The sequence below is a fragment of the Cygnus olor genome, chromosome 2 (assembly GCF_009769625.2).
Source record: "Cygnus olor isolate bCygOlo1 chromosome 2, bCygOlo1.pri.v2, whole genome shotgun sequence".
Classification (NCBI taxonomy): domain Eukaryota; kingdom Metazoa; phylum Chordata; class Aves; order Anseriformes; family Anatidae; genus Cygnus; species Cygnus olor.
In genome coordinates, this window is record NC_049170.1 from 38611850 (window position 1) to 38626510 (window position 14661).

The 14661-nt window shown below is 38.2% G+C and overlaps 1 protein-coding gene across 9 annotated transcripts in view; it reads right to left on the bottom strand.

The window, feature by feature from the left end:
- The window catches only part of SATB1 (SATB homeobox 1), a 93398-nt gene that overhangs the window by 36807 nt on the left and 41930 nt on the right, over positions 1-14661 (bottom strand). For all 9 annotated transcript variants that reach the window (XM_040547322.1, XM_040547328.1, XM_040547327.1 and 6 more), the window contains exons 6-7: positions 10067-10178; positions 7089-7543 (exon numbers count right to left, since the gene is read on the bottom strand). In XM_040547322.1, the coding sequence (XP_040403256.1) occupies positions 7089-7543; positions 10067-10178 (567 nt within the window). The remainder of the gene's footprint in view (positions 1-7088; positions 7544-10066; positions 10179-14661) is intronic.

Here is a 14661-nt window from a genome sequence, read left to right on the forward strand (position 1 = left end):
AAAGGGAACATTGATGTGACATTAAAGAACACAACCCGATGTTCCTTTTCCTAAAGAACATTTAAGTTATTTGGGGGTAATCGAGGTGTGAAGGGTGGAGGTGTAAGAAGGGAGTAATAAAAAAGCTAAGAGAGATGATTCTGACCGTAGATGGCCATTCACAGAAAGCTACGGCTGAAGTATCAGCTCCTGATGATGAGTCTGATGCTCACACCTATGAAACCACCTATGGCAGTTGTCTCCTATCCCAAAATATCCTTTTTTATCAGGCAAAAGCCCCGTATGGAGATACTGCTGCAAAGCTACCGCTCCCAGGCAGCTGTGCTCAGGCAGGTCAGCACCCACCAGTGTGGCTCTGAGCTCTGTGTTTGCCCCATCACCTCTCTGCCTCCCGGGGCAATGAGGACAGAGGTGCTAATCACTATGTTGGGGCCACGTGGTCCTCATGGCTCCATATGGGTCTGCACACACAGGAGGGAAATGGCATGGAAAACACAAACCGTCCTTCCAGCATTGAGTCTGAAAGATAATTTGGAGGTAAACTTAAAAAAAAAATAATAATAATCTGGTGGATGCTTTCTTACCACTGCTCTTCATCCCTCCTCTTTTCTGGTGTCCAGGCAGAAACTATTTAGAAGGTAAATAAATGAGTTACAGACAAAAGTATAATTTGGGTGGAGTACAAATTTTAAAATTTTGTTTAGCCTCAACGATAGACTTATTAGCAAATATGGCAGTTAAATTCTTGCCTACAAGGTTTATGTACTTTTGTACCTAAGTACTCACACTGTTACTGCTTGTTAATGGTAGGGTTATGCTACCCATCCTCCAAAGAGCATCAAAAATGATTTTGTGCCACTGAAGAGAAGGCAGAGCTGCCCGCAGAGCACAGGACGTATGATTAAGGTGTAAACATGTGATTTCTGACTGCTACTGTGCTGAAAACAAGTGTTCCAGGATTAAAAAGAAGAAAGGAAAACTAAACACAAGTGAACTGGTCACTGGCAGGAAGGAAGACTCCTTTCCAGCAACCCACTGTCAACCACAGAAAACGTCCTTGAAAAATACTTTGGACCATACTAGAAAATAATAAAAAATAAAACTTTTTTTCCCCCTCCTCTGTGTCTGTCAGTATAACAATTTATGCAGGAAATGTCATTAGGTATTAATTCACCTGCCTTTTCCCCATCACTGGTGTGAATCTTTGCATGAGCTGGGAGCACAGCAGAGGACTCAGATGTGGAGAGAAGAGGGGGAGATGAGAGTGTGGGGAGAAGGCATGAGAAGGTGCTTGCTTCGAATGAAAAGGTCAGAATACGGATGCAAATAACAGATGAAAAAGGTGTAGTACCGGGTACAGGGCAAGTCTTACGATACAGTTTGCCAGCTTTAAATATTAATTTGTTGCTACTGCTTCAATTTTTTGAGCAACAAAATCCAGCTAAAGACAGTTGGACAACAAGTAAAATGGGAAAATCCTAGAAAGAATACATTGGCTCTCAAGTCTTGCCTCCTATGTGCAGTAATTTACCCTTCATTTTACTAGGCCTGAACTGGCTTGCAAAGCTGCAAGTCTTGGTGTGGTCTCCTGATATTGTACCTCAGGTCGCACAGAAGATCCATGCCATTTGGTATAGAGATTATAGAAACTGTCAGGGGCAGAGTCCCCTTTGCTCTTCCTCCCTCTTATTCTTTCACACTGGAAATGTATTTTCTTAAGATGTTACCAGGACCCATTGAAAAAAGAAAGTTTACACGTCATCACAAGTCTAATTCATTACTAATTGCACAAAAATGTTCAATAAATATTATCAGTGCTTTCAAAAGCTAATTATGAATTCTTTAAAACTGGAGATAAACAAAAGTGTCTGCCAAAGTGAACAAAAACGCTGCCTGTCTGGCCCCCAGTTTGTCTCCTCTTTGAACGTAATCATTGATTCAAATAGATTTTATCAGCCTCGCAGAACTTCAAAGCTTCCAGAAGAAAAATGCAATTTGCCCAAACCTCCCCAAAATATGCAGAACGTCCTCAACTGTTATCTGCCTCCATCGCAGGGTGCTTAAGCCCCATGTCCAGGTGGAGGATTATTTGCAAGCTCCACCCACAGGCCTGGATCCCTGCCAAGGAAGTTATAAGCAGACACATTTATCTATGTCGCTTAGTAGCAAGAGGAGAGCCGTCATGATAGTGTAATAGCACCTTTTTACCTTTTATTCAATAGTGATATGGATAGTGTTCTTTTTCTTAAATTACAGTACGAAGAATTATATGAATACAGTGGCAATTTCTGTTATACTTAAGCAGGCAAATTTCTCTCTACCACATAATTTACAGAACTCAAATTCAATAAAACATTACATGATGGTCCATTACTGTTATCAATTTTGAATAATCCATCTTCATTTTTCATTTTACTGGAAAATAAAGTGAGCCAAAGACAAAGTGGAAGAAAAAAAAAGTGCCTGAGAAGGTGGTTGGTGTAAACTTGGATTTTGTTTTAAAATTACATGGAGCCATTTACTGCATCCAAGTGTTCTCTGAAATAGCAGTTGCCCAGAATTAGTATGAGCACAGTCCTAAATACACAGAAGTTTTCACATAGGAGAGAAGGCATTATACATTAACAAAATGCAATAAATCCTAGCAGCTAATATTTTAAACAAGTATGGGGGTGAAGGAGAAAGGAGGGGGAGAGAAAGGTATCTGGCAGAAACACTGAGAAGTACTCAAAAACCTTGAGATGTAAAACTGTCACTTGTGGGAAGAGAAGAATTACAATAGTCAGACATGGCAAAAGCAGCAGAAAGCACTCCCCCTCCTTTCACGACGATGGAGATGAGAGGTCACCTCCGTACAGCAGAACCTGAGCTCAAGCAGCAAATGTTATGGTTGAAAGTGTACACAAACAAAGACAGGCAATTCGGAGTTACAGTTCCAACCACAACCATGACTAACACCTCCTCACTTGTGCAGCACGTAGATGTCACCGTGCCATGCACCAGGTTAAGTTATGCCTTAAAGTCAAATGTCAGACTCGCTGGTGGGAACCAAAGCTTTCCATTTCCTGACTCATGTTTGCATTTACAAACACTGCAGAAATGGGAGAGGAGTTTGTTTATTTGTCTAAGACTCTGAAGGTGGTTCAGAGGAACAAATGCCGATGCTCCTCTCCAGCTCTTTCAAGAAGAACCAAGCAGCGTGAAAAGCCTCCTGGTTTAACAGGAGCTCTGCAGGGGCAGACTGAGCCTATCTGCTGGGGGTAGTCTGTGGGACAGGCTGGAGCAGGGGCACTGCGCTTCGCTGCATCCTCTCAAGGGCCACCCTGCATCGGTGCTGTCACCGCATGGCTGCCTGGTGCCACCTGGACCAGCAAGCTGATCGCAAACACCATTTCTGCCCAGCAAAGTGCCTGGGAAAAAGCTGAACCATCCAGTATACCGACAGCAGCTGGAAAAGATATTAAATTCATTAATTCAGCTGAATGGCAACCGAAATGTAATTTACTGAAATTTTCTGAATGTATAGCTCAATTTACCAAAATTGCTCTAGCAAGTTGAGAGACTGGCGCACACATTTGGTAGCCAAGATTGAGGTGAAACTTGGACCTGCTTGCACAGATCCTGACTCAATGAACTTTTCCAGGGTGCATTACAAAGGGATACTAACAGGATTCAGCCTGTTTCTTTGCAGCCAGTGAGCTGGAATAGCGACTGCTGAAGGACAAATAAAACTTCAGACCTCACTGTGCACTGAAGCCTTCCTAGCAGGACTGCTGTGAAATTTCTTGCAAGGAGAGGCGTTCCAGCCTCCAAAGCTACTTCTGCTGCCCACAACAATTGTGCTATTGTGCACGTATGGTGCAAGCAAGTTATAGCTTTCTGGCCTCCTCTTTGATTAAACTTCGCAAGGCACATTCCTGAAAAATGCACGGTTTTGAAACTACCATTTTGAAGGTATGGGTAGGGTGGAAATTATCCGAGAAGAGATTAAGAACACTGAACACCCTTACAATTTTCTTAGGTGTGGCTGAGGTTTTTTCTGTCCTATTAATAGACATTAATTTAGAAACAAAAAAACAACAACAAAAAACACCAAACGATTTAGTTCTCAGTAGTAATTTTACCATTTTTTTTTCCTTTGGGCAAAGCGGAAGCAGAAATATTTCCAGGCAACACTTTCGCCCCACAATAAAAGTTAAAAAAAAATCTTGAAAACGATGGCCAAATGATGAACTACTATGCTAAGCTGGTAGAACCACCCCTCACTTACCCCCCTGCACCCTCCCCCCCAAACAAAACCACAAATTCTGTATTCATACTATAGAGCAGAAATGTGTAAAATGAGGTACCAACATATTCAGCCAATTCAACTGAAGTTCATCTTTATTACTAAAACACTAAGCTAAATTACTCTGAGTTTACAATTCACTTCCGTAACTTTTACAGTGAAAGCAAATCTCTCTCCTCATCTGAGACCATATCTTAACATCAGATTTTTTTTTTTTTTTTTTTTTTTTTGGGTGCAGAACTCCTGACTGATTTCGGTGAGGTCTTCTGCCTTCAACAACTGATGGCATGATATGGTCCCTGGACACGGCACAAATATGCTTATAGCAGTTTCAAAAATGTCAGTGGTAAGCCTGAGCTAGCTTTTTATCTCGGAAAACAGTAGATAAATTTAAACAAGCATTTTCACTTGCTTTAGCAAAAAAAAAAAAAAGAGTCAGAAGACATTACATCAATATTAGAAAATAACTTCGAAACAGCAACAGTTATTAAAGTGCTGCCTTAATTTTAGTTAAATGGGATATATCCTTGAACAAGCTGTGATAAATTCGGAAGCACAGCAAGCAAAGCAAATTTCTGTGCTTTCATATAAAAACCACAGGTGACTATACCTGTACTTATACTTGCATGTTAGCTATTCCTGTGGGTACAATGACAATTTTCAGCTTTGCAAAGGTGAAGTGTGCCAAAAATCGAACTCCTCTGGAATTCAGTGGGGCTTCACTTGCATATGAAAAGTATACTTATTTCTTCACCATACTGAGGCTAATGTTGCCTAGGCTCCTAGTATTTTTCCTTTCTATTCTCTACGTTGGCCACAATAAGTAACAAATACTGCAAATAGTTATGTAGCTAACTGCAAATACTAATTTGATTAGCTAACACAATTTGTAGGATATGGGGATACTACTCTGTGTTCTTTCAAGTTGATTTGGTTGAATATTGCCAAAATATATTACGTATATATATATTTCATATCTTTTTCCTGGATTTTTTTCAATGTTCATTTTTTGATTTCTTCCCAGTTTTGGGTCACTTTGAACAACACATTCTTCCTAGCTGGTTAACTACAATGTCTGTGGAAGAACTGAACTTTAAACAAATATTTAATAACTTTGGTAGTAAGAAAAATGTCTAGTAGTCAGGAATCAGTATTTGCACTAGAAATCTGGCTCTACTGTTGTTTTCATCCCATCTTTATGCATCTTTATGAGTATCTTTATGCAGCACGTCATATAAATTCAATGTCCAGTCAGAACGAATTGTCCTTGTACTTCAGATAAATACTGTTCAAAAACAAGCAATAGACCAAAAACTGCATGAGAAAATTGAACAAATGATTTTGGAAGGGGGAGGAAGCTGAGAGGAAAAAAACCAAGCTGTTTTTAGGCAAGTCTGAGAAAGAAGTAAATAATAAATTATTTATTTTCTGAATTATTTGGCAGCTGCAAACCGTGGTAACTTGAAACTACTATTAGTATTTTGATACTTTAGAGTATCAATACCCCAAATATTACTTATTGTATTAAACAAATCTGTGTTGCTTATTTATAAATATAACAACTGACACTGCCTGAATTTATGTAAGCTGCATGAGTTCATGCATCCCATGAAATTTGGTATAAAAGACCCAAATCTTCAAAGTCTCCTCTACTGTTAAGAGGAAAGACACAAGGACACATACACAGCTCTACAGAGAATTCACCCCATAACTGTACTTCCTTTCAGCTGAAGGATGTAAAAAATAAAGGTAATAATAATTCTGAATGATTACCAAAAACATGCTGATTCAAATCTGGTACAAGTGCATAAGAAATAATTTTTATTCTCTAAGTCAGAAACATCAACATTTCAAGAGAATCCCAAATTATAATTTTTTATTATATTCTACAATGGGCAAATACTTGTTCCCTAAGTTAAAAATGTGGAATCCAAAACAAGTTTACCTACATCCTTTAAAAATATTTCTTAGAGGAAATCCTATTTTATTTTCTGTTAAAACAGACTTTTTAAATTTTGAGATCTTATTTACTTTGGGTATACTGACGTTTCTTTCATAACTTCTGCTTGATTAAATTCCACGCAACATGGCATTAAGTTAAATTCATAAAGCAGAATAAATTATAACAGGGTTAGCTTCTAAAACAGGTGTAAAAAATAACACATTTTAGTGTTACTTATCAGCTTTGCTAGGGCTAGTTTTTTCTGTATTGAAGAGCTGAAGTATATGCTCTGACGTGGACATCGGCAATCTCAGAAACTACTGTTTTTGCAACAAACTGCAAAAACACATGAGAGCAGAAGATCTAAAAATAAAGGTTTTATTTCTTTAAATTAGGTCTTTTCGGAAAGTTCCTATGAGTCATGTTATTAAGACTTTCACTTGAAAATAATAAACACAAATAAGGAAAAGAAAACCAGTAGTTCAGTGCATGCATGTGGTCAGTACTGGCATACCTTTACAACACAAAGGCAATCTTTTGGGTGACTTTGTGAACGATCACAAAGAGCTGTTCATTCCCTTTCCAGGGAAGATGGAGAGGAACCATGATATCTCTAAAAACAGTGCGTATTTCCACAAACCTATCACTGTAGATTTCTGTACTGTATCAACATGGACACTGGTCCTACAAGGAAGTGTGGTTCCTTCACAGGAGCTAAGTGACAAGACAGAATTGAGGACAGAGACTTAAAAGGCGATAATTACTAAATATGTGAATTAATTAATGAGAGAGAAAGAAAAAAAGAGAAAGAGAAGATTTAAAATGCTAGATTTAAAAGAGTAAGAAAAAAAGACTGACCTGAGTTCGGTTAAAAGCCACGCGTGCAAATACTGCCTGTGAGATTCCTGCTCGTTTCAGTTCATCACGGACCCACTGGTAGATTTCGGAAGACACCTCTGTGTTTGTTGAGACCTGCTGCTCCAACGGCTTGTTCATGGATCTACTGACAGGAGGAGGGTGGTTCAAGTACTGTTGGTTTAAGGACTGCTGGGCTAGAAGTCTGTTCACTGCATACTGCTGGTTCAGCAACTGGGCCATTACCAGCTGCTGATTTACCAGCTGAGGGCTAATGGGAGTAGATACAAGTCCAGGGTGCAGGTTTGGAAGTGGGGTCCGAACTGATGGTTGACTACCATGAGAAAGCTGAACAGGGGATGGAGGCTGTTCGGCTGTGTTCCCTGGGACCGGCTGCTGACCGAAGTTGACATGGTTGGCACCTTGCTGGGATAGTTCAGAAAGGCTATCCATCTCAACTATGGTGGAAAAGAAACATTGAAAAAGCCAACATAAGACTGAAAATCACAAACTTCATGATCCTTGCAAGACATGCTAACAAAAATATATAAATACAAAATAGCTCAACATTCATGGTTGAGCTTACAGTATTCTCCAGCCTAGATCAGTAAGTCCATAAGATCACTGTTGCTGTTATTTGCCTTCAAAATATCTACAAATAATGGTGCAGTGGATATTTAAACAAAACAAACAAAAAAAAAAACCAACAACAACAAAAAACACAACAAATTGCCCATCACTGTCACCAAGCCATTGGAGGAACCAGCAGAACATCAGAGCCAAAACAATGTGCTGGAAAGCACATATGGCAAAGGAGTCACTTCTAGAGAGCTCTGCAAAAGTGCAATGCACCAATTGCCAACCAAACCAGGAGCATGTGGCTACAGAGGGCATCCCCACAGTGATGGATGCAGGGTGCTTCAAGGCATGGCAGCAAACAACCAGAAGTGGGGCAAAGATGGGAAGTCCCTCTGTATGCTGCAGAAGCGGCAAGTAAAACGGTGAGAGTATCTGTGCAAAGAGTAAGGAGGGTTGTTACTGGAAAACTCACCCAGATTGGAGAGAGAAGCCCCAGTGACTGGTTTTGCTTCTCCTGTGGGGTCCCTGCCACTACATCTGCAGTTCCCAGCCACTGGAAATCTGTAACAAGCAGGGTGTGGTGTAGACCTCCCCATGCTTGCTAATTTCTAGATGCAGCATCAATTGTATGGGACTGCTAGGAACTAGTATAATTTATGTAAATTACACAGATGGGCTGCTTTATCTTGCAACCATGTACGCATGTTTTTTTTTTCAGTGACTTGCAACATGGTTGATTTTTTTTCCTATATTAACTCATCTGCCTTGACACACCCTCCTTTTTAATTAACAACACAGTTTTTTAAACTACAAGAGTTCTTCCAGCTCCTCTCTCATGTGTGATAAGACAATATAGAATAACTCTAGCTTAATGTAAAGGAGTCTCACTTTTACCAGTATACATCACTTTTTCATTTTAAACAACCTCCATTTTAGAGGTTTAGCAATGCTGGTCTGGAAATAGATTTAAGAAAACATGCTTTATTTAAAAACCAAAAAACTAGTATCTTCATGAAAGTGTTGTAGCTATTTTTTCTTATACAGTAGATCATATTTAACAAGGATGAGGCAATATCTGTGCTTTTCATAGTGACTATGATCTTCACTAACAGGTATTCAGTACAAAACACCCTTTTCTTCACAAAAGTAACTGGAAGAAGAAATCAACACCTGGACTCCCACCCACAGCCTGCCCTCCCCTGTTGTCCTAAGCAGGAATACATGCACACGTTTCTCGTGTCCCCAGATGAACAGATGATGAAACTGTCTTGGTAGGTCACGTAAGGAGAATTTTGCAGGGGCTGTCCCATGCATCAGCCCCACAGCTGGAGTGTCGCTGCAATGGGGCTGGAAGGAGGTGCTGTGGGATGGTCAGCCCCCATGCAGGCACTCTGCTGACATGGACCGCCTCAAACCAAGTGCAGTCATGCAGGTCCTCAGAAGGCTATAAACCCTCAGAGCAGTTCAATGTTGCACACAAGGTACAAAGTAGATGAAGGAGAGAAGCCGCCTATTTCCACCAACGGAAAGTAGAGTATCAACCCAAGTGGGCCATTCATTTGGAACAGTAATTCAAGCAATTATCACAAAAGTGATTCATTGTCTTCATTACAGCCTTAAGCTATAAAAGGCAAGGAACCCGTTCTGGTAGATGAATGATTTTTCTCCAAATACTAACAGCTAAGTCAGGCTCAAAATTCGGTCCAAACTGAGGTACCATTTCTTCATTCTGCTGAAAACTATGTAGAAATTTTCTGACATAAAATGTTCAAAATTATGTTAATAGGTTTAATAAATAGTTTTAAAAAGGCACAACACAGAAAGATAAAAGGTATTGTAGAATTAATATGTCCCAGTGATGTATTTTTCTCTCCAGTAGTTTACTCATGATTACTACAACAAGCAAACAATCGTCACAACAACTATTTCCTAATATGAATTGAAATCAGGGTCCCAAAGTTAGAGAAATATATGAATTCATGAAATTATAGCATTCTTCTTGGAATGCAGTGATAGTTATAGAAGCCTTTTTCTTTAAATATACATTAGCCAGAGCAAGAAAAAGATACATACATTAAAGAAACCAGCCCATCACAGTTCCAGGAACAAGTTTTTTAAACAATTATTCTGGGCTGTAGAAGATCTCTAGATTTACAGAATGACAGCTTTACATCTCTGGCAAACCAAGTCAGTTTGGCTGTTTCAATAGCAAATATTTATTTAAATGAATTCTTTCACTATATATGTACTTTCTACATCTACTCATCAAAAGCATCCTAAACTTATCATGAAGGGGCCTGGCTTCTTATATGACTGTGACAGACCTCAACTTGACACATAATGGTATGTATACACCATCATGGCAATTTCTTTTTTTTTTTTTTTTTTCTTTTTTTGCTTACCCATCATATCTTTTGCCTTCTTGAAATGTTTATACCACCTTCCAAATTCCTGACATTTTGCTGCTGAGACATTTGCATAGTAAGTGCTGTTCACAATGGAAGAAATCATACTCTGCGTGAAAAGGGGAGAAGAAAAAAATAATCTGTAATACAGAGCAGTACAAGTCAAAGCACAAATTATTTCAATTGTTGAAACCATTATATTTTTAGAGTTTGAGAACCATATTGCATTTTGATCCTGTTGTCCAAAACCTTTTAAAAAACTCATTAATTGAGCATAAAACCAAACCAAGGTTTATTATAAATGAGAGCAAAAAAAGCAGATGTACTAAGGGAAGAACAAAGTTATCGACCAAGAAATATCAGGCCACGGGATGGGCTCTGGATGGAAAATGCTAATCATGAAAGTGCCTTTTGTTTGTGCTACTTCTGCTTTTAAATTTGATTGACCCTTCATGTACCAACACAAGTTTACAGGCATACAAATGCTACACTGAGTCCAGATATGTAATGATGCCCAAGAAATCCATGCCCATTCCCTTTGTGCCACTTACATACAGAGCAGAACCTGGAAAATCACAGGACCAAAGTTTATCTGAATGTGTTATTGGTAGGGTAAAACAAAATGATTTCTAGAAGGATAAAATACACACGTAACTACCTAAATCAAACCCAGACTTGCTTTTCCTAAAGAGGGCATTTTAAGTGATTCACAGAAAGAGGCATATGAAACTCTCATTGTCATATCTAATTCTGAATATTAGGTATAAAATAGACTAAAGGATGATAGAGATTTTTTTTTCCTCAAAGGTTCTCGAGATATCAAATAGCTACAGTGAGAAATTTACCTTCTGCTCAGTTTTAACCAATTTTAAAACAGTGGAATTTACAATGCCTAAAACTTTCAGTTCTAGTACATTCTTTTTAAAAAAATCAATTAAAACCAAGCCTTTCAAAATGAGGTGCTGCTCCAACATGAAAATTATATTTGGTTTATGATACATAAATAACAAAATTAGCAAATATAATTCCAATAGACTGAACTTTGCCACCCTTTAGATTTCTATGAGGAAAGTAGATACTTTTAGCTTAACTAGAGGAATCATCCAACATATTGAGAAAACAATAACATTCAAAAAGACAAAGCTTTGATTATTTTGTTTCTTTGCTATTCAGCATGTAACATTTAGCTATATTTGTGCTGTCATAAAATCAATGCACAGCATGAACTCTGTTAAAAAAAATTGCAATAACCACTAGAAGAAACAGTTTGGAGTAAAAATGCAATAAATATTACTCTAAGTCTTCTCTTATAAGGCTAGTTCAGCTTCTGATTAAAAGGACCTTGATTATTGATCTTAGTGAAGTTCATTATAACCATTTGTTTTCTAACATTACCCAGTAACATGCTATTTGTAGAGTCTCAGAATTGCTAGAGTGAGGCAGTACTACTTACGCCAAATGTAGATACCCTTTACCCATCAGGTAGCTATTTTAGTGTTTCTCTGAATCACCAAAATTCTTACCATTCCTTGATATTAATCTGGCACTTCTGAAATTAACTATAAGCATTTTGCCAGTGATATAAAAGGAGATTGAAATCTTAATAGACTACTGCAACTTTAGCCTGAATGACCTGAACCAAGCTCAGCTGAACCCAATTTCAATTTCTAACATAATAGCAGTACCATTAACGTCTGCAGCTTACAAAATTATTGTTTAAGATCTTTTACAGATTAAACCACTTAAAACATGGGTACATGATATAAATTGTGTGATTAAAAAAAGCTTCTGTAGACCTGAACTGACAAATTATATGAATGTACAGTTATTGTATATGCAAAATTTGCAGATCTGCATGTGCAAAATGGGCAACTGCAACTTTCCCATATTTGCACGTATTTTGTGGATGGCATTTAGACTTCAAGGTGGTTTTCCTTTATTTTACTTTGTCTATCTCAGATGTCTTCTCCTGCCCAAGTAACTTTATTAAGCATGAAAACACGTAGATGGATAATAATTTTAATAAGTTACCTATTGCCTATGAATATTGTTGTCTAGGATTTCCTATTCCACCCTTCCATGTCATTTTACAAAGATATGCCAATGACATGGCAGTTTGTGATATCCCCTGCTTCTTCAGAAACAAATTTAATGCAGTTAATTTATTTTACAACCAAATAGGGGACTAGTCTGTTTAGATAACAGTGTTAGGAATTTCAGCTTCTTTGACACAATGTGAATCTGATACTCTGATGGCTAAATAGTGGGATTTTATTCTAAATCTTCAAAGTAGATAAAAAAAAAATCATAGACATTACCTACACATTTTAAAATGAAAATTATCTTGCTTTTCTTTGAGAACACTCATGCAAACTTTCAAGTGGTATTACATACACTAAGAATCCTCATCAGGAAGAATCAATGATTTATTTACTAATTCACTGAAGGCAAAATTTTACAAGCCAGATAAAATATTACTATCTTGTTAACTCAGAAAATAACTTGACAACACTGCATTTCATTGTTTCTATTCCTTATATATTACCTTGTCATCAAATCTTCAGTCACATCAGTGCAGAGAGATGCACTTTGCTATAGAAATTCCTATATAATTCTTGTTGCTGTGTAATTCTTATATGCTTTAGTGACAGTCTATCTATACAGATGCCCACTATGCTTAGGGACTAAAACTGAATATAAAACCCTCCAAGTTAATGGTATTCAGAGATTTACACTCTAGACTAGAGGTACATTGTTTAACAAGTTTTCCTTATTTCCCCAGTCACATGTGAGGAGCTCCCAATGTCTGGCTTTAGGCTTATCAGTAATCAAAGTGGGCATGAGTGTATTTGAAGCATACTCAGGTACTACTGTACATAGGTATTGCTTATCTGTGAGCCCCAGAGGCAGACACTTTCCCTGTACAAGGATGACGAATATAAATGCATCACACAAATATCAGGCATATTCAAATGCATCACATTCATCACTCATAATTTCATTTCTTTTTCACACGTCACCAAGAAAATTGATAGAATGCAAAAACTGGTCACAGATCCACAGTCTTAACACATCTCCTAGAAGTTTACCCTTGAAAGCAAGTTGCAAGACTTCAAGATCACAAATTTTCCTCTCTCACCTCCCTCCATCGCTCTCCCCAGACACGGCGCTTACAGTCCTGCTCTGAGAATCAGAAGATCTAGTCTGAAATGGTGCCACCTTCACAGAAATCCCACTATTCTGGAATGATACCATCTGCTGCAGCCCAAGTGCTCTTTTTTTAGCCAAATAAGTTAATTATAATTAGGCATCCAACAACTGTGTGGAGGTAGGGGTAGAATTCGCTGCAAAGTTCAGCTGAGGTTCATTCCATGTAGCTTGAACCAAATCCCATTCTCTCGGGGATATTAAATATCAGAGAGTTGAAAACTAGGCACCATAATTTCTCAAATAAGTTGGGGAACTCTCTGGGGAAAGACCTTAAATCTCAGCCAGAACTGCTTTCATATGCCCATCAAGTAAAAACTGATAAAACAGCAGCATCAGACACTTTTCATCTTGTGTCAGAAACTAATGCAAGGTGTGTCCTGCAAGCCAAGGCAAGGACCCGTGCCTTTCATGCTGGCCAGTCGCTTCAGCCACCAGCACAGGTGCTATGAGGGAGGCATTTGTGAGTCATTTCCTGTAGTACTGCTCTCAGACCAGGTGAAGCATTGTTCAATCATTGCTAAAAGTATACTGTTGTCCTTTTTGCAAAACAACAAAAACAATGTTAATCAGGTTAATTCAATCATCTAAACCAAAACTGTTCATGCTTTTCTGCCAAATCAACCAACCACAGCAAAATCTGTTATCAGTGATTGCTCAGCTTCCAGTCAAAAAAGCTTTTAACCCCCACAGTCCCAAAACTTCCCCCTAAATAACCTTAAAATTATTTTTATATGGGCAGAATGAGGTTGTTTTCATGCCTCATGAAGGGGTAGTTGGGCTGTAGTATTTACACAAAACAAATACATGCTAACTGACTTAGCAGAGAGGAACAGACACAGCAGCTTCCTAAAACAACACGGCTGAATTAGATATTGGGGATTCCTGTGCAAATGAAGCATTTCCCTCAAAAGCAGCATTGTAACCCAAACTTATTTAGGCCTTCCAGGATGTTTAACTAGGAGGAGGGGAAAAAAAAAAAAATCCAAGCGTTTTTGCAACTCATTCATCGGTGTTTAAAGCTTCAAGCCTGCTCAGTGGAAGGGGCAAGGGCTGCAACAACTTATTTACACAATTATCTAAATACGATTAAACAGCTGATGGACAAATATTAAACTGGAAAATGTATAGTCATTTCAGCTTAATGTAATCCTCTTTCTGTAAACACCCAAGATGATTTTTTTTCAACCAGAACAGTCCTGACATCTCATAAGCCTAAGGGTGAATAGCAAGAGATTGTTTTTGATAGTTATAAATATTCAAAAGACATGCAGACCATCTGCTTTCATAATACAGGTAAAGCAAGACTGAAATGGTGACTGCTGTATAAAAATGGTTCTTTTAACAAAGTCTTCCTCTCCTCGAAAACTATAAAGACAGATGTC